We start from the raw sequence: 20,090 nt of genomic DNA, 5'->3' as shown, positions 1-20,090 counted from the left end.
TAGCTCTAACTTTTGCAAAGGCAAAACCGCTGCATTGTAAATGCTTGTTTTATTTTAATGTTAATTTTCAGATTTCTGACTTGTCTCACTAGCAAGTGGTAGGTGAAAAGAGCAAAGTATCTGACGGAAGGTTGTTGCAACATTATAGAACAGCTAATGAGGCTCTTTTATGGAGTACCGAAAACAATACTTATCGAGGGAGTAGTTCCCTTTTGGAATTGGAGTTAATTGTTTATTTATACCCACTGGGGTTGAAACTCAGTAGAATTGTTTGGAGATGCTGTGGCATAGTGTACAGTGATGGTTTATGGTCCCGGCTCTAGTAAACGCAGGTAAGGCCCTGGCTTGCTCACCATGTTTCTATCGGGCAGAATACAAACAGTTGCCCTCCATCAGCAGGAATCTTCCCCCTATTTCTTTCCTTGCGGGGTCCCACAGCGATCCTTGCTCAGTCCAACATTATTCAATGTATACGTTACTGAACCTGCTACTCTGATTAACACTTTTGGCTTCAACTTATCCTTCTACGCTGATAACACTCAATTAGTTGTCTCAGCATCTAACAATGATATAAATATATGCTCTCATTTCTATGACTCCATTTGTGCTATCAGTTTATGGATGTACAAACACTGCTTACATTTTAACTCAGGAAAGACTGAGGGAGTGTTGTTTGGAAACCTCTCTTCGGCATGGGCCCCTTCCAGGTGGTAGGAGGATTTAGGTCCTTTTCCCATTCCCATGACCAAAGCCAAGAACCTAGGATTTCAATTTGATAACAAGCTGAACTTTGAAAGCCAGGTTAATGCTAATGTCTCCTCCTCCTCCATCACACTTAGGATGATCAAAAAATTCTCCCTTTTTTTCCAGCTCATTCTAAGAAGGCTGTCATGATTGCCTTAGTTCTATCAAAAATAGACTTCTGTAATGGACTATATGTGAATATACAGGAACAAAAAATAAATAGACTGCAGACTGTACAGTATGTGGCAGCTAGGCTGAAATTTCATATTCTCAAAATCCAATCCGTCTCTCGAGAAATCTATAGGTTCCCTGTTAGAAATTGTATCAAATTCAAGGCCCTCTGTACCGCCTATAAGGCCTTGCACAACGCTGGTCAAGAATTTCTCAGGCATATCTTCCACTGGTATGAACTCAGCAGACTCCTGTGCCCCAGTGGGGCAAAGAAAATGGTGGTTCCCAGATTCTGAAAGATGAACTGGGGAGGTAGAGGTTTCACTACATGGACAACCAAGTTCTGAAATAGCCTTTCCACTCATATCAGAGCCATGCCCTCTCTGACCTCCTTTAAGTTTTGGTCTCAAGAGAAAATACTAACTAAAGACAAAATCCTAACTTAAGACAAAATACTAACTTTAGACAAAATCCTAACTTAAGACAAAATACTAACTTAAGACAAAATACTAACTTAAACAAGAAACTCACATTCCCTGGTCAAATAGGGGAATGTTAAAGGAATTAGGGTTTACATTAGTGGTCGCGTCCGGCCAATCTATTATGATAATGGGGGGTTGCTATTCTTGTTAAACAAAATTATGTAAGAATTGGACGGAAAATAATGGATAAAAATGGACTGTGGGCTATTGCAGAGTGTAGGATTGAAGGGAGACAGTTAACGCTATGCACAGTTTATGGAGCTAATTTGGATGACCCGGCGACCCTGAAGGAAATAAACTTAGAATTAGCTATTTTCCCACAACCAGTAGTGGTTTGTGGGGATATGAATATAAATCTATTGAACAGTGCAATACAGGATGGTTTTGATAAATATACAGGCCGGAAACCGAGAGTGTATAAAGCACTTGTCAATTTATTAACAGATCAAGGCTTAGTGGATGTATGGGGGCGGTTTAGGGGGGAAGACAATGGGTTTACATTTTATTCACATCCGCATAAGAAGTTGGTCAGATTAGATTATTTTTTCGTACCGGAGACTATATTGGGTGGGGCTATAATAAAAACCTATCCTAGGATTACATCTGACCATTCTCCTATAGTGCTGGAATTACAGGGGGGTGTGAAGAACCCTAAGCGCTCTAATTTTACCTATGACCGGAAGCTGGGTTTGAATAAGGAATTTAAGGTGCACATGGATAGCTTGATTCAGTCTTTTTTTAGCTATAACAAGGGGACGGCTAGTGTTTGCACAGTATGGGACACATTTAAAGCGGGATTTCGTGGTGAATGCATGAGTTTTTCAATTTGGCAGAGACCTTATTAACGAGGGAAGTAGTTAGTGGCCGGAAAGAGCTTTGGGAGTTAGAGAATAAGGTGGCAAAGGCCAGGGCTAATGTTCTGGGGTTTTGGAGTGCGGAGATCGCAAGAAAATTTCTAAAATCTAAAATGCAAAGCCATGAGTTTGGGGAAAAAATTGGGAGAAGGCTTGCGGTTAGACTGCGGATGAAGGAGTCAGCTAGGAATATTCAAGCAATGAGTAATAGTGAGGGGGCATTACATTCGGAGCCGCAGCAGATTCTTAATATATTTCAGAAGTTTTACTCTGAATTATACACCCAGGAAGGCGGGAATGGATCGGGCTCGGATTGGAACGACAGGTTGGAAGTGGGGTTGAAGGCACTAGAGCCTATGCTAGTTAGTCATTTGGATTCTCCTATAACAATGTTTGAACTAGAAGTTGCCGTTAAGAGTTTGGCAATTGGTAAGGCGGCAGGCCCGGACAGAATTCCTGGGGAGGTTTATAGACAGTTTTTTAATAACATCAAGGAAGAACTACTGAGTGTAATGCAGCTGGCCCAGCTGGGAAGCCCTCCTAGTACCTGGTCGGAGGTGACTATGGCGGTATTTTGCAAGAAAGGCAAAGCCCCTGACTTGGTGGGATCTTATCGTCCTATATCCCTACTAAACGCCGACAATAAAATGTACTCAAAGATTCTGGCCAATCGCTTATCTGAAGTTATAGCTTCTTTAGTATCTCAGCAACAGCATGGTTTTATACCTAAAAGAGGCACGGTAGACCACATAAATAAAGTTATTACGTTATTTGACACCGCTGCTGTGAATAATAAAGAATTAACGCTTTTTTTACTTGACGCGGAAAGAGCGTTTGACCGGGTGCACTGGGGCTATATGTGTAGACTTATGGCTAAAATGGGATTTGGTCAGAAATGTATTATATCAATACAATCCCTCTATTCTTCACCAAGGGCTAGGATATCAGCCATGGGATTACTTTCAGACTCTTTCAACATTACTCGAGGGACACCCCAAGGTTGACCTCGTTCCCCGTTATTATTTGCCCTGTATATTAATCCTTTTATAGAACAATTAAACTGGAACATACTTATCCCCCCGTATTATGTTTTTGACTATTTCTTTTCTGTTTTCGCGTATGCAGATAACATCGCTGTCGTAACAGTTAATCCAGGAACAGCCATTGTAGAGATTGAGAGGCTTGCTAAGGAGTTTGGATCAGTATCAGGGTACAAACTTAATGAATCAAAGACCCAGATCCTGTGTTCAGAAGCCTTAACTAGGGAAGATGAAAGGGTGGTTAAAGAAGTCATTTATTTGGGGATATTGATTAAAGCTAATATGACGGAGCTGGTTGACGCTAATTGGAATGATTTGTATGTTAAAATTAAGATGTCTCTTGATAGGTGGGAACGATTGTATTTTACCATTATTGGTCGTACTAACATTATTAAAATGAATGTCCTACCTAAGGTTTTATACTTGTTCAGGTCGATACCTTTGGAATTTCCCAAACACAGGATACAGGCTCTGCAATCCTTATGTGGCAAATGTATCTGGAGCCCTGGAAAGACAAGGCGGGCGATTAAGTATATGATGCTACCATTAGAGAGGGGGGGGGGTGGCGGTCCCGGACTTTTTTCTTTATTATGTGACTTGTTTTTTATTGAAAATGAGGATACTGATAACTAGGGAGACAGTCGATCATAGGTCCAACTACCCATCTATCTTTGAAATTGTACTAGGGCCTTGTGTGAAGCAGAGTCTATTTATTGAAATAGACGGTAGCTATTACAAGCGCACTCGCTTCAAGGTTTTGCTGGGTGCATACAAGGTTTGGAGATGGCTTGCCAGAATAATGGCTATAGGGAAATGATCGTACTATACACCCTTTAAAGCATCTAGGATACTGCCTACGATATTTTCAGATGGAATGTCACAAAATTGGCAGAGAAAAGGGGTGAGGTGGCTGGGGGATATCTGCCTGGAAGATGGCACATGTAACTCATTTGATGAGTTAAGGGAACAGTTTTCTTTTCCTGGAGCTTATTTTTTTTAATTTTTGCAAATACGGGATTTTTTTTTTAGGCAGAAGTTAACTTTGCAAACTAACGAAGTAATAGAAGGGATTAATAAGCAGTTTAAAATAGGGTTTCTGTATCATTATTAAGGGGAAAAACAGATGATCTTGAGAAAGTAAGGGCAAAGTGGGCTAATACTCTAGGAGATTCAGAGATAGTGGTGGAAGATCTTCTTTTGCTGTCAAAAGAGCCATTAATGTCTGCGAATTTAAGAGCCCAATTTTTTAAGACGGTCTTTGATTTATATTATACACCCGAACGCATGGCCAAGTGGGGTAAGGGATATGATGGCAAATGTTTTCGATGTAAGGCTGACCATGCAGACAGTATTCATATTTTTTTCTCTTGCCCCAGGCTACATTGTTTTATAGGAGGAATTGAAAAGTTTATTTCATTAGTTATTAATATTCCCGTAACTATTACACCCGCTATGATGCTCTTGGGGAAAATACCCATAAATAGCTCCTTGGAGAGTTTATACCCTCATCGCCACTTTATTGTTTTTTCTATGACAGTGGCACGATTATGCATAGCTAGTGAGTGGCTTCAGGAAAAGCCACCTGATTATCAACAATGGCAAGCAAGAATGTACAGCTTATACAAATTGGAGTGGGGGCTTTTCTCAATTAGTGGATCAAGGAGAAAAAAAGATGGGTATGAAAATTTGGGGTTCTTTCTCTGATTATTATGAAGATTGAGAATGGACTCATCCTCGACATCCCACGAACCAGTCACATCTCCGGACATCTGAGAGACCTGCACTGGCTCCCCGTCAACAAAAGAATCACCTTCCGCCTCCTCACCCACGCACACAAAGCCCTACACGACCAAGGCCCGAGCTACCTCAACAATCGAGTCAACTTCTACGCTCCCAAACGCCACCTCCGATCAGCCAACCTCGCCCTCGCCGCCGTCCCCCGCATCCGAAGAGCGACTACAGGAGGAAGGTCCTTCTCCTACCTGGCCGCCAAGACCTGGAACTCCCTCCCGACCGACCTGCGCCTGACCCAAGACCACTTCTCCTTCAGGAAGAAGCTGAAGACATGGCTGTTCGAGCAGTAGCGGCACCCCCCCACCTTGAGACCCTACGGGTAGGTAGTGCGCTCTATAAATGTCAGTGATTGATTGATTGATTGATATAAGTATGAACTACTTTTGTTAATAATGAATTTACACTGGCCATTAATTGCTTCATGTATTGTAATGATATAATTACTTGCCTCAGGTGGTCTAATGCTATATTATACTGCTTATATAATATTTTGGTTATAATTCTTATGTTGTATTAATGTGTTGCTGTGAACATACAAAAAATAAAAAATAAAAAATAAAAAGAATAAAAATAAAAATAAAAAATTGTTTCAGATTAGTTCTGTGAATCGGCCCCATGGTTATCTTGTGACCTGCTGGTACACTTGAATGTTGCAGAAACTGTTACTATAGAAATTAAGATTAAGCAGAATGTCGGAAGGGTTCAATTTGTGGTTTTAAAATCTGAAAAGAGAATATATATATATATATATATATGTGATGTGCTTGTAAAGTAAGCTTTCTCAAATCAGTACTATGTTTAGAAGGGTAAACAGTCAAAATATCGAATCCAAAATATCGATTGTATAATACCGAGTTTTAAATATAGATTGGCCAAAATATCGAATGGACAGAATTTAGACAGCAAAAATATTGTTTTTAAGGTAAGTAATGTAATATCGAATGTTAAAAATATAGAAAGTTAAAATATCGAAGTATATAATATAGGTTAATAAAATTATCGAATTTTTAATAATATCAAATTTTTATAGTGTTTTTTATGTTATTATATGTGTGAAAAGTGTGTATTTATGTTATAATTAATTGTAAAATAATGAATTTTGTGTTTTTTAATTTTTGCGTAATTTAATTCTGTAGCGGGTTGTGGGTTTATAGGGGAAGTAATTTAATTATAATTAATTAAATATGTACATTTATTTATTGGTATTCATTTTTAATTAATTGTTATTTAATTTATATTTGGCAATTAATTTTATTTAATTGATTAATTGCTAATTATGTTAATTTTACTAATTTATTTTCTGTACCGGGTTGTGGGTTTATAGGGGAATTGGGTGGGAAGTAATTTAATTATAATTAATTAAATATGTCAAATTAATTATTGGTATTTATTTAGAATTAATTAATTAATTAATTATTAATTAAGTTTTATGTGTAATTAATAAAATTTTAATTGCCAATTAATTTAATTTAATTGAATAATTGCTAATTATGTTAATTTTACTCATTTATTTTCTGTAGCGGGTTGTGGGTTTATAGGGGAATAGGGTGGGAAGTAATTTATTTATAATTAATTAAATAATTAAATGTATTTAATTGTATTTAATTTGAATTAATTGTTAATTAATTTGTAATTGTTAATTAATTATTTGTTAATTTGTAATTAATTTGTATTAATAGGTAACTAATTGTGATAATTAATGTTAATTAGTAATTTTAATAGGTTAATTATTATATTATATTAAATTGGTAATAACTTTTAATTAATTTTTTATAGATATTCATTTATATTTTTTTAAATAATATATGAAGTATTTACTTTCCCTACTGTTGCACTCTCGAGAGTGGGAATAGTAATTTTAACCCCTACGCTATCCAATGCTTTCCTTACTGTTGCACTCTTTGGAGTGGGAATAGTAATTTTTACCCCTACGCTATCCAACGCTTTCCCTACTGTTGCACTCTTTGGAGTGGGAATAGTAATTTGTACCCCTATGCTATCCAACGCTTTCCCTACTGTTGCACTCACTGGAGTGGGAATAGTAATTTTTCCCCTACGCTATCCAACGCTTTCCCTACTGTTGCACTCACTGGAGTGGGAATAGTAATTTTTACCCCTACGGTATCCAACGCTTTCCCTACTGTTGCACCCACTGGAGTGGGAATAGTATTTTTTACCTCTACGCTATCCAATGCTTTCCCTACTGTTGCACTCATTGGAGTTGGAATAGTAATTTTTACACCTACACTATCCAACGCTTTCCCTACTGTTGCTCCCACTGGAGTGGGAATAGTAAATTTTACCCCTACGATATCCAACGCTTTCCCTACTGTTGTACTCTTTGGAGTGGGAATAGTAATTTTAACCCCTACACTATCCAACGCTTTCCCTACTGTTGCACTATTTGGAGTGGGAATAGTAATTTTTACCCCTACGCTATCCAACGCTTTCCCTACTGTTGCACCCACTGGAGTGGTAATAGTAATTTTTACCCCTACGCTATCCAATGCTTTCCCTACTGTTGCACCCACTGGAGTGGGAATAGTAAATTTTACCCCTACGCTATCCAACGCTTTCCCTACTGTTGCACCCACTGGAGTGGGAATAGTAATTTTTACCCCTACGCTATCCAATGCTTTCCCTACTGTTGCACCCACTGGAGTGGGAATAGTAATTTTTCCCCTACGCTATCCAACGCTTTCCCTACTGTTGCACTCACTGGAGTGGGAATAGTAATTTTTACCCCTACGGTATCCAACGCTTTCCCTACTGTTGCACCCACTGGAGTGGGAATAGTATTTTTTACCTCTACGCTATCCAATGCTTTCCCTACTGTTGCACTCATTGGAGTTGGAATAGTAATTTTTACACCTACACTATCCAACGCTTTCCCTACTGTTGCTCCCACTGGAGTGGGAATAGTAAATTTTACCCCTACGATATCCAACGCTTTCCCTACTGTTGTACTCTTTGGAGTGGGAATAGTAATTTTAACCCCTACACTATCCAACGCTTTCCCTACTGTTGCACTATTTGGAGTGGGAATAGTAATTTTTACCCCTACGCTATCCAACGCTTTCCCTACTGTTGCACTCTTTGGAGTGGGAATAGTAATTTTTACCCCTACGCTATCCAACGCTTTCCCTACTGTTGCACCCACTGGAGTGGTAATAGTAATTTTTACCCCTACGCTATCCAATGCTTTCCCTACTGTTGCACCCACTGGAGTGGGAATAGTAAATTTTACCCCTACGCTATCCAACGCTTTCCCTACTGTTGCACCCACTGGAGTGGGAATAGTAATTTTTACCCCTACGCTATCCAATGCTTTCCCTACTGTTGCACCCACTGGAGTGGGAATAGTAATTTTAACCCCTACGCTATCCAACGCTTTCCCTACTGTTGTACTCTATGGAGTGGGAATAGTAATTTTTACCCCTACGCTATCCAACGCTTTCCCTAATGTTGCACTCTCTGGAGTGGGAATAGTAATTTTTACACTTACGCTATTGTATGGTAATAATATTGGATATTATTTAATTATATTATGTTACTATATATATGTTTTAACAAATATTATGTAAAAATTTGTTTTTATAACTTTCATTAATTATTTAATTATTATAAGTTAATTTAAGTATTTTTAAGTATATTTTAGTAATTATTTTTTAATATTAATTTAATTTAACATTGTTTTTAATAAATTCGATATTTTTATAAACTATATTTTAGTAAACAATATTTTTAACTCGATATTTTTGTACTTACCTGTTTGTAGATACAAACTTGATATTCTGTCTGTAGATATTTTGGCAACGATATTCTTGATAGTCGATATTATGTCAGTGATCCGTTTAGAAGTGGTATGTTATTAAAAAATAATACTAGTAACATTGGGATAGGTTTTTGAACCCCCGTAACGGTTTGCGACTCCTTCGCAATAGTACACTGCGGCACTGCAGTGGAGGCACGACTCCAGTAAGTTACAGAACCGTATTGGTATCTTTTAGAGGAGAGTAATAAAGGGTTAATATGTGTATCCAATAGAAATGTGTTTTAGAATTTGAAAAAAATGAGGGGAGTATTTTGATCTGTTACTTACATTAATTTCTGTGCAAAAAGAGAGGGAACGTTTGACATTACTGGTTTTGCCTTGTTGAGGGCAGTGCATCACATTTATTGAGTGGGAAATAAAATTAATTAGGAGTTTCTGATATTTTCATATTCTACAATAGTATTTCAGAGGTGAAATACAAATGTGTAAGGTGTGTTATGTATTGTGTAGGAGTGCTTCAGTGTTTGAAATGACATTTGTAACTTTGAGATGCAGTTTGTATAAGGCTTGAGAAGCATTAGAGAAATGTGAGGTTTAAAATATGTTACTAAATGTAGGAACCTGTATTGTGGTCTGGATAATTGTACTGATATGAAGATTGAAATTGGTTGTGCATACTAATATGTGTGCTTCCTGAGTCTGTAATGAAAGTAGTAGAGAAAACTGAGGTTTAAAACATGTTGGCAGACACTGGTACTCAGCCTAACCCTGCCCCGGGTTGAGCAGGAACAACTGAGGCAGAAATTCCCATTCGCATGGGCACAGGGAGGTGTCTCTTTCTTAGGACTACAAATATTTCCGACAAGGGAAAAGACGGTTAAGGCTAACTATTCATCTTTGCTGGATGAAACCCGACATGAGCTCCTCAACTGGAAGAAGCACACAGTGTCATGGCTAGGCAGACTGGTGGCCGTCAAAATGACTCTTTTGCCCCGCATCCTATATGTAATGCAGACGCTACCACTGTGCCCTCTCCCTCAAATACTAGCACAACTACAACACCTTATAGGGAACATTATATGAGAAGGGAAAAGAGCCCGCGTGGCATAACATCAAACATTTCTGAAACAGGCCGATGGGGGTATTGGGGTCCCACATTTAAGAGAGACAGTTTCAAGCAACGCAACTATTGTATATGATCGAGTGGTATAAATTAGAGTCTGAAAAAGCACTGGTGTTTCATTGATCGCGCAATTGCAGGGATGCACATATGGAAGGTTACCTGGCTCCCTAAATGGCATTGGGCGGTTGGAGTTTATATCTCGCTGGTACTGTGGGCTACCATTGGGATGTGGGACAGAGTATAGGAGCACATTGGCCGTTCAACCCCACCCCATCTCCACTGACCTCTTTCATAGGCAACCCAGACTTTTCCCCAGCGATGGAAGGGACGTGATATCTGAAATGGCAAGAAGCCAACTGTAAATGAATAGGTGACTTATTCGAGGAGAAGGGGATCATGGATTTCCCCGGGTTGGTATCAGGTTTTGGAATTCCCCAACATACCTATTGGCACTATTCAGCGATCCGACACTGGGTAACACATCCCCAGGTGCAACCCCATGCTGGCTGCCCCCTGACAAAACTTGAGCTATGGTACATCACAAACACTTCAGACAAGGGCCAGCTGTCAGATATCTACTCCTTTCTGATAAAGCCCAAACGCATTGTTAAAACCGCCGCATATATGGGAATCGAAGATGGAACGTGAATTCTCCCCTAAAGAATGGCAGGATACAATTCACAGGGCCGGAGCCTCCTCCCGTAGTATTGCGGGAAAAGAAATGTTTTTGAAGACAGCACGCTACTGGTACTATACCCCAGTTAGAACTCCAAAATGGAAACCCAGTGGAAGCAATTTGTGTTGGCGTAACTGTTTGCAAATGGGCACACTCACCCATATTCTCTGGGAGCGATCGAAAATACCGGCTTGTTGAGACACAATTCTGCAGGACGTCGATTCCATTCACCACACCGAAATACCCAGATTTCCCAGTTACACCCTGCTGGGGCTTCCAAATCCCCTTACGTACCCTCTTAAGTCATGTACGGGATGGGCCATCACTCTAACACTAGGGACCGCTAAGCAGGCGCTACTGTCACATTGGGGAACTGAAGAGGTTCCAACCAAAATAGACTGACTGTACAAGGTTTGGGAGATATTGGGCATGGAAAAGATCACAGCTGGTGTATCTCGCAATCTACCCAGATTTGATAAAACATGGGGTACCATCATTGAATTCCTTTCCTCCAAATGTATGGAACTCAACTGCCTAAGATACCTCAGGGTACTCCAACTCTTTATTTTTTATCAACTGTACAATTAATTAAAATCATTACAGTAAAAAGTGCTCATCATATTACAGCTAGAACAATAATGAAAAAACTATTATTTGTAACAGAGGTTTAAAATACGTTTTGATAAAAAGAAGGAAAAAAAAAAGTTTGACTCCCCTCCCCAAGTTCCACCAAAGTCGGTCTTCCCCAGAGTTAGTGTTTATGGAGGTGTGGCTTTAAAGGTGGCCTGGGCTCCCATATTGTTCTATGTGTGGGAATGTCAGGTGATGATTCCTTCCCCTTGGCCTCTAGACCATTCACCATGAGAGAGGTTTTCCTGACTGGGATGCCGAAAGTGCAGACAAGCATCGATGCACGGACTATGCCACCTCAGCATCCTTGCGCCGGATTTGCAGTGATCTTCTCCAGAGTTTTATTGCATTCATTTGCCAGTTTTAAGTCGGTACTAATATGATGGACAAATTTCCCCAGTCTGGCTAGAATCAACGTGCTGTTTGTAAGAAAACACAAAGATGATGCTGCGCTGCAGGATTTTGTTCCATTAGTGGAGCAAATCGGACGCAATAATCGCCTTCTTTCCTTGATAAGACTGGGGCAACAACATAGCAGGTGGAGCCACAATTCCCTCTTGTATGGGCAGAGTCTGCATTTAGTGGCTTCCCCTCTGCGAGCCCACTCAGGATTAAAAACCACAATTCCTAGGGTGATTAGTCTCATGGACAAAATTTTACTTCGAACTGATGGTGTAATGGCGTCACTTAAGTAAGCCTGGGCTTTTCCTACTGTGTAAGAACTATTCAAGGAGACTAAGAGTGGACTTGAACGAAGGGATTTGCAGTCCAAATCAAATGAGATTTCACACACTTGTTTATTTATCACTTTTTTCCATGTGTTCAGGGGGATGTCCGGCTTCGATATGCTTTCTCTCACTATATTTAATGTCTCAGTCTCTTTTTCGAGTGCAGAATGCCAGGGCGGGCAAGGCTCTTCAAAGATTGATTTTAGTTGGAGTTTTAAGGAGTGTGCCGGAGCCCTTAAAATCCTGAGGTAGAGTTTTATGATGTCACCCTGGCACATCAGGTCCGGCCTTGCCATTCCCAGCTCCAATCTTAGCCTTGCTTGCCTGGCTGCCCTTGGGATTTGAAACACTGTTTTATAAGCTTTAGATTGCGCTGTATTTAAGTAGGCCTGCAGTGACCCGGGAAAAGCCTGGTGGCCATAGCTGATTGCAGGTAGCAGTTTCGCTTTCATAGCTTTCAATATTGGGCCGGCGGTTGGACTAATCAGCTGATTATTTAGTTGTTTGAGTAAATATATGACCCTGTTGGCATTAATGCTCTGATGTTTCGAATGGGCAGTCGCCTTAGCCCGATCCGTCAGCCAGACCCCAAGGTAATTGTATGACACCGCCATCTTAATTTGCAGGTTGCCCAAATGCCATTGTGCTTTCTTTTTCTGATGGTAGGACCCAAAGATGACAACCTTGGTATTTCCTTGGTTTACTGTCAGATTATTGATGTTATTAAATTGATTTAAAGCGGTCAGGGCTCTTTGGAGACCCACTTTTGTATGATCCATTACGGCAGTGTCGTCAGTGTATTGGAGCACCGGCAGCTTTATATTTCCTAGTCTTGGAGTTACTAGGCTGGCTCCTTTTAGGGCATCGCCCAAGTCCATTGTGTAAAGATTAAAAAGAATGGGCGCCAACACGCAGCCTTGTTTCAGCCCATTCTCCGTTTTGAGTTTCGAGGACACAGTGCTGGCACTGGTTTTGACTCTTACCCAGGTATCTTCATAAAGCGATCTTATTGCCTTCAATAGGTTCGGTGGAATGCCCTAGTTTTCTAGCTTCCACCATAATCTTCTTCGCACCACTTTATCGAAGGCTGTGCTGTAATCCACGAAGCAGCCGAAAAGTGAGGGATGGTTCTTCGTGGTGGCCTGGATGGATAAATAGGCCAGTGCCAGCACGTTATCCATGGTCGATCTGTCAGGATCTAGATCATGTTGCGCCTACCTGAACTACAACTCCCATGGTCAGTGATTCAAGAACTACTGTGACCATGATCCTTTGCGAAACTGGATATAGCCGGACGAGACCTAAGTTCAAGTGCTCGTGATTTGTTTGGTCTGTTAGAGCCTTTCCGTCTTGCTGTGTGATTTCCAGGACGTTTCCTTAGCTCACGCCCGTGAGAACGCTGACGTTCAAACTCTGCTGCTGAACGGGTGAAGCCGGGTAAAGTGCACACGCGCTCGCGCATTTTTGGTCTACTCTGACTTTGTTTGGAGCAATCTGCTCACGTCTCTACTGAGCCTCGCGGCTGCGAGGTACTGGCTTAATGAAGTGAATTAAGCTTTCATGAATATTGTGATCTGTAATGCGACGCGACCTCCGGCTGGGGGTTGCAAGTAATGTGCAAGTGACGGATTGCAGGGGGGGGTTACCTTCGCAATGCCGGCACGAATTAATACCGTGTGTCAGGATATGGATTTCCCCTTATTGGATTACAAGTACTAAAGCGGATGTTGGTAGTGGCTTTAACTACAGCATACCGTGTTTAGGTTTTCTTTGGGAACTAGAGACTTTATCTGGATCCGGGTTTGCATTCCCTAGCAGATTTGGAGTCTGCAACTTTCTTTTAGTTCTATTGGCAAATTTACGAAGGTCTCACGGAGGCTTATGGTGACCTTTGAGAATATTCCCATTAGGAGTTAGCTGTAATGCTTGTGGGGAGCAGGAGGAATAGAAGACGTTATTGCTGAATGAAGGGGCTGTCATTGTACATATCAGGTGAACCAGGTTGCAATGCGCTTAGCGAGAATGTAATGAGAGTAGAATTTATATCGTTACTAATCCTTGTGTATTTCTGTTGCAGCTTCTCTTCCACTGCTGGCCCTCCCTTCTATTCTTTACTTTTGGGATTTTTCCCCTTTTGGGGTTTTTCCCTCACCGTATCACCTGAACACCCTGTGATATTCATATTCAGGGTGTTTGGGAGGTCCGGAGGTGGAGCATTTCTTCTGCACGCGGATTCTGCGGAGTGCGGACGTGACAGAATCACGAGCCCAAGAATTTCACTCTGCCTGATCTGAGTGTGTGTAGTAGAAATGGCGTCCATGGAGGATGTATTGCATGCTCTAGTGTTGGTGCAGCAGGAGTTGGCCGCCTCTAAGGCAGAGACGGCGGCTCTACGGGAGAAGGTGGATAGGTTGGGGAGTAATCCTTTTAATGCTTCTGCTCCGGCCTCCACGGTACAGGTTACAGTACCCCCTCCCATACCTTTGGCCAATCCCGAAAGGTTCTCAGGAGACCCACGAAAGGTGCAGGTATTCCTGACCCAGGTCCTTATGCACTTTTCTTGTAAGCCCTCTTCCTTTCCTACGAACCATTCTAGGGTGGCATTCACGATATCATATTTAGTGGGGGATGCTGCTAATTGGGCAGTATTAACAATATGAGAGAGAGGGAAAGGGGCACCCTCAGTCCCCCAAGCTTATTTCGTGAAACAACAAGAGAGTGTCAACAAAATTATATGAATTAATAGCACATGATCAGAGATTGATATGGCCCTATACACTACACATTGGAAGTCGTTATAGGATTTTTAGGAAGCCCTCACTCACCACCCTGGGTGGTGACATGCTTCATCATCGGGCCCACCAGGAGAAGCCGAATGCCTCCCTGGTGTGCTACAACGCCAGATTACTGTGGAGCTGGTTTTGTGACAATAGTGTGAAAAAATGTGATATTTAAAATTTTCAAAGAACTGTACCTGAAAGTAAAAGATTTTTATTCTGTGGTCAGTCTGACAAGGTTAAAAATATGTGTCGGGAAATCTGCCAAATAATGTATTGGTTATTTCCACTATTAAAGTGGGGTCGACATGTTTCAGCCCTTATGTGTACGATTTACCGGGCTTTCTTCAGGACCAATGTAATGTGTACCACGGCGGTGTGGGCGCGCTAAGGTCCACCCTACCAGAGGACGTGAAAGTTAAAAATGGTCGTGTAAAATATAATGCAAAAAAACCACCAAGTAGTGAAAATAACCTCTGATTTAGAGGGACCTGTGTGGTCTGGTAAAAGGACAAACAAACAGAAAAGACAAACAGAAAGTTAGAAAAGTCTCATCATGGATGTTGTCTGTGAGATGACACTCTGAATCATTGTGCTTATGGCTAATCAAGATGGCGTGACTGTTGTGCCATACAAGCTATGTTTACTCAATCACAAGGGTGTCTTATACATGCATCTTTGATATGGAAGTTGATGACAACCAAAATGGTTTCTATCATCCACAGGAATGGTAAGAGCATGCAAACTTGCGAGAGAAATTCAGACCGTGGTTGTGGCACTCGTGGGTGACGATCAATTGGCCAGACGGTGGGGCCAGTGGAAGTATGTGAAAAACACTGGTAATTCTATCAGGTAACAACATTAACTATAAACGAGATATGCTCACTTGTATAAAAACGATCCACTCCCCATAGGTCTCGGGAGGTGGGTGGGGCGACAATGGCACACCCTGAAAACAGAGATATGGCGAGTTTGTAAACGATTAGAAAATGAACCCTGTACTTAGCTCTATAGAGGAAGGTGAAAGCCGTCCTTACGTCCGCTACGCCCAGCACCCGTTTGGCACCTAGCGCTCCCTGCAACCGGACCTCGTAGATGGTCTCCGGCCGGCAGGGACGTGCTAGATGAAAGAAGTTGCTCAGGGCATGGGGCGCGGTCTCAGCGGGCGGAGCCAATCAGAGTTCAGAGCCAAAGTGAGGCTTGGACGGGGCTACCAATCACGTTCGCGTCAAGTGGAAAGAGACTTGGAACGCAATCGCGTCGGTGTGTTGTAGAATGAAGTCTCGAGGTTTTCGAGGCTTTCAATGTAAATAGCTTTATCAACATTTTGCACCATAGACAGAAAGTAATTGTTATCCACGCAAAATAAAATACAATTATGCAGGCTTTGAGGAAGGGTATTTCAAGTGGTGTTTTGAGGGATAGAAACTATTCTGTATTTCGAAAATTGAATCAAAAAAAGGGTGAATTAAGAAAAACGAACAAATATGGGAACTCAATACAACAAAAATAATAAGTTATCTTGCCAGCCATAGTTTGGTCCAGATTCGTCAAGACCAGTGGTGATTTTCGGTTACATTGTTTGATGGGATCACTTTGAACGCATTTTCGGGGATCATTTGACAATAAGCACGTAATGAAATAAGGGGAGTTTAACTCATATTATCAATCATCATGAATTCTGCGGGCAAAACGTCGACCACGGGGTGAACTTTAGCTTCAAACATTTACTGTTGATATGTTGTACATAGGATGTTAAATATGATGAACACAAACCATTTCAATATGTAGCCTAATAATTGTGTTTTTAAATTTGTAGTTTAACCCCTGACGAAGTGCCATGAACGGCACGAAATGCATTGGGTGAAAAAGACTTAATCAAGGAGAATCTATGTAGCATTCCATGCTATAGAACAAGGCTCGTCAAGGCATGTCTAAAGCGTTAAGGATTTTATGTTAACATTGTGCTTCCCACTTGTGACTGAGTAACCGTGATAAATGTTACACATGGAAAGACGAAATGAAAATAAATAACACTGACAAATTGGATTAACCTCTGGCATCTTTGTTATGCTCCTAACGCTGTGCGTCCGGAGTGGGGTGCAAACCTGCCCCCACGTACTTGAGTGATTTGTTTCATGACGTGGCAGGACAGTCCACGATTCCGGGCCAGCACGCAAAACTTTATAAACATGAACGTTCTTGAAATATGGAAAAGAAGGTGTGCACTCTGTCACCACCGTTTTTTGTGAAACAAAGTTATTCTGTCCTCTCGACGAGTAGCACCCATGGAATCAGACACACAAACCAACCAAAGGATTTCGTCACTTGCGGGGTGACTTTTACAACCTCCATTTGAATGATTAATATGGACTACGTTTTTTAAACGCAATGTGGATTAATGTAAATGTAAATGTAAATGTAGTTGAGCTTATATAGCGCACAGCTACCCGCAGTGGGTTTCCCGGCGCTTGCTTAGGGAACCCGTCCTGGTATTCCCCTGTGAGATATCAGGGTATCCACAAGGTGAAAGTCAGGCATCCCGCCGCGAGGGGCCGTTGTGGAGATTAAGCAAGCTATTGCCCAGAGTCGCAGAGTGTGAACCCGAGAGTCGAGGAGGCACCGGGGCGAGAATTATCGAGTCCGTGGAATTTTTAGCCCAAGACCCGCCGAGGCGGGGAATTGAACCCTGGTCCAGGACCGATCTCAGCTTCCGGGTCTGCTGCCTCTAACCCCTGAGCCACACTTCTCCACTAATATCTGTTGTATTGATGGAATGAGGTGATGTTTTACCTTGGTATGAATAACTGAATGCAGTTAGTTATTATTTGATGCTAGTCGTGACGAACGTTAATAAATAACACTTATGGGTGGGCGGTGAATTCTATAAGTTAACATCTAGGACACATGTCTTTTGATAATGTCAAATTTAGGGCACGATACGAGATTTTGCAGGGTGGATACGGATAGCAGCAGTATTTTCACAACAATAGTGCATTGTGGGTTTTTTAGTTTGATCACTGTAGGGGTGGGATTTGATAAAAATAGGAGGATCTGAGAATACAACACAGGTGTTTTTAGTTGAAGGAGAGGGCTGAACATTCAGCATGCAGTTGGAAATGAGAAGAGGCAGTCATTGAAACACTCGAGGTATGGGCTTATGTAACTTTCTTGGTAATTAGGAATTCAAGGGACAGACAAGGGAGCGTTTATATTGTTTGATGGGATCAGTTTGAACGCATTTTCGGGGATCATTTGACAATAAGCACGTAATGAAATAAGGGGAGTTTAACTCATAATATCAATCATCATGAATTCTGCGGGCAAAACGTCGACCACGGGGTGAACTTTAGCTTCAAACATTTACTGTTGATATGTTGTACATAGGATGTTAAATATGATGAACACAAACCATTTCAATATGTAGCCTAATAATTGTGTTTTTAAATTTGTAGTTTAACCCCTGACGAAGTGCCATGAACGGCACGAAATGCATTGGGTGAAAAAGACTTAATCAAGGAGAATCTATGTAGCATTCCATGCTATAGAACAAGGCTCGTCAAGGCATGTCTAAAGCGTTAAGGATTTTATGTTAACATAGTGCTTCCCACTTGTGACTGAGTAACCATGATAAATGTTACACATGGAAAGACGAAATGAAAATAAATAACACTGACAAATTGGATTAACCTCTGGCATCTTTGTTATGCTCCTAACGCTGTGCGTCCGGAGTGGGGTGCAAACCTGCCCCCACGTACTTGAGTGATTTTCGGTTACAGTCATATGAGCCAGATTGACAATGAGTCTAACCCAGTATTGATATGCATGCATATCTTGGGGGCTCATTGTCGAATGGAATGATATGCTCAGTAGGGGAGGCGTAGAGACTAACGCTTTAGTACAGAAGACCATGGAATTTGGTCATTGAGCCCCGTGAGGTGGGTCCCCAGTCTATACACCCAACGTTGTTCTTTTTCAAAGAGGACACTCGCAGTGTTTTTTGTAGTGGTTACTTTTTCAATGACGGTCCAGCGTAGGTCATTTGGTGTGTGGTTGTGTTGTAGAAAATGTTCGCTCATTTTGGTCACCGTTTTGCGACACCTGATATTGCTTTGGTGTTCGCATATACGTGTTTTAACCTTGCGAGTTGTCATACCCACATACCTTTTGAGGCAAGGACATGTAATCAGATAGACTACATTATTAGAATTGCAGTTACTGTGTGTCAATTGTATCCACGTTTTGCCAGGTTCCAATGAGAGTTGTTTGGAGTGTGTAGTCAGGTGACACACACTACAATTTGAACAGGGATGATGTCCAGTGACTGGTGGTAGTCCCCAAACCTCTGTAATTGATCTCTCTATAGGTGCACTGGGCATTATTGTATTTGGCCTCGTATGTACGAGTGAGTCTTTCAAGCTCCTGCCTTTTTTGAAGGAGAATAGTGGTTTCTCCCAATTCCTTTTATTGCTGTTGATAATTCTCCAGTTTTTGTTTACTGATTTTTTCATTGCATCAGACAGACTACTGTAAGTGGTTACACATGTCAGAGGTATGCTAGATGGTTCCTTTGTAGTTTCTTCCAGAAGTGCTGCCCTTGGCTGATTCCGTGCTCTCTTATTTCCTTTGTTAAGGATGGTAGTAGGATAACCTCTTGATTTGAGTTTCTCAGTGAGCTCATTCGCCTGGATTTTGTATTCATTAGTGTCACTGCAGTTCCGTCGTAGCCTCAGGTACTGACCATAAGGGAGATTCTCTCTGAGGGGCCTTGGGTGAAAACTGGAGAATTCGAGCAAGTTGTTCTTTGCTGTCGGTTTGTGATGCGTTCTGATGACTAAATCCAGGAATACTACTTCCTGTTTGTTAAAGCAGTGAGTGAATTTCAGATAGGGATCTAGAGTATTTACCCACATGAAGAATTGATCCAGAGACTGAACATCACCCTTCCAGATCAGGAAAATGTCGTCAATGTACCTCCTCCATAGTCCTATGGAGGAGGAAAACGGGTTGGTGCTTGGCATGATAAATTTGCTCTTAAAATCATGGACATAGAGTCCGGCCACGCTAGGAGCAAATGTACTGCCCATAGACGTGCCGGTACTCTGTAGGTATAGTTGTCCTTTAAAAGTTGATCCTGTTGTGCAAGAGGTTAGTGCACATTTGGTCATAGTCAGCAGTATTTTGGATGACTATTCCGCCCCCTTTGTCCGCTGGCTTGATAGTTATGTACTTTTCAGCAGTAGAGTACCAGGCCCTTGAGAAACTGAAAAATTACAAAGACATAACTATCAAGCCA

The 20,090-nt window shown here is 41.3% G+C and overlaps 1 protein-coding gene across 1 annotated transcript in view; it reads right to left on the bottom strand.

Annotated features, from left to right (window-relative positions):
- The window catches only part of LOC144819159 (uncharacterized), a 505,388-nt gene extending 485,573 nt beyond the window's left edge, over positions 1–19,815 (bottom strand). The window contains exon 1 of the mRNA XM_078677131.1: positions 19,294–19,815. Within this exon, the coding sequence (XP_078533257.1) occupies positions 19,294–19,815 (522 nt within the window). The remainder of the gene's footprint in view (positions 1–19,293) is intronic.
- Between the last annotated feature and the right edge of the window lie 275 nt (positions 19,816–20,090).

This window comes from Lissotriton helveticus, chromosome 2_1 (genome assembly GCF_964261635.1).
Source record: "Lissotriton helveticus chromosome 2_1, aLisHel1.1, whole genome shotgun sequence".
Classification (NCBI taxonomy): domain Eukaryota; kingdom Metazoa; phylum Chordata; class Amphibia; order Caudata; family Salamandridae; genus Lissotriton; species Lissotriton helveticus.
This window is presented reverse-complemented; position numbering and strand designations above follow the sequence as displayed.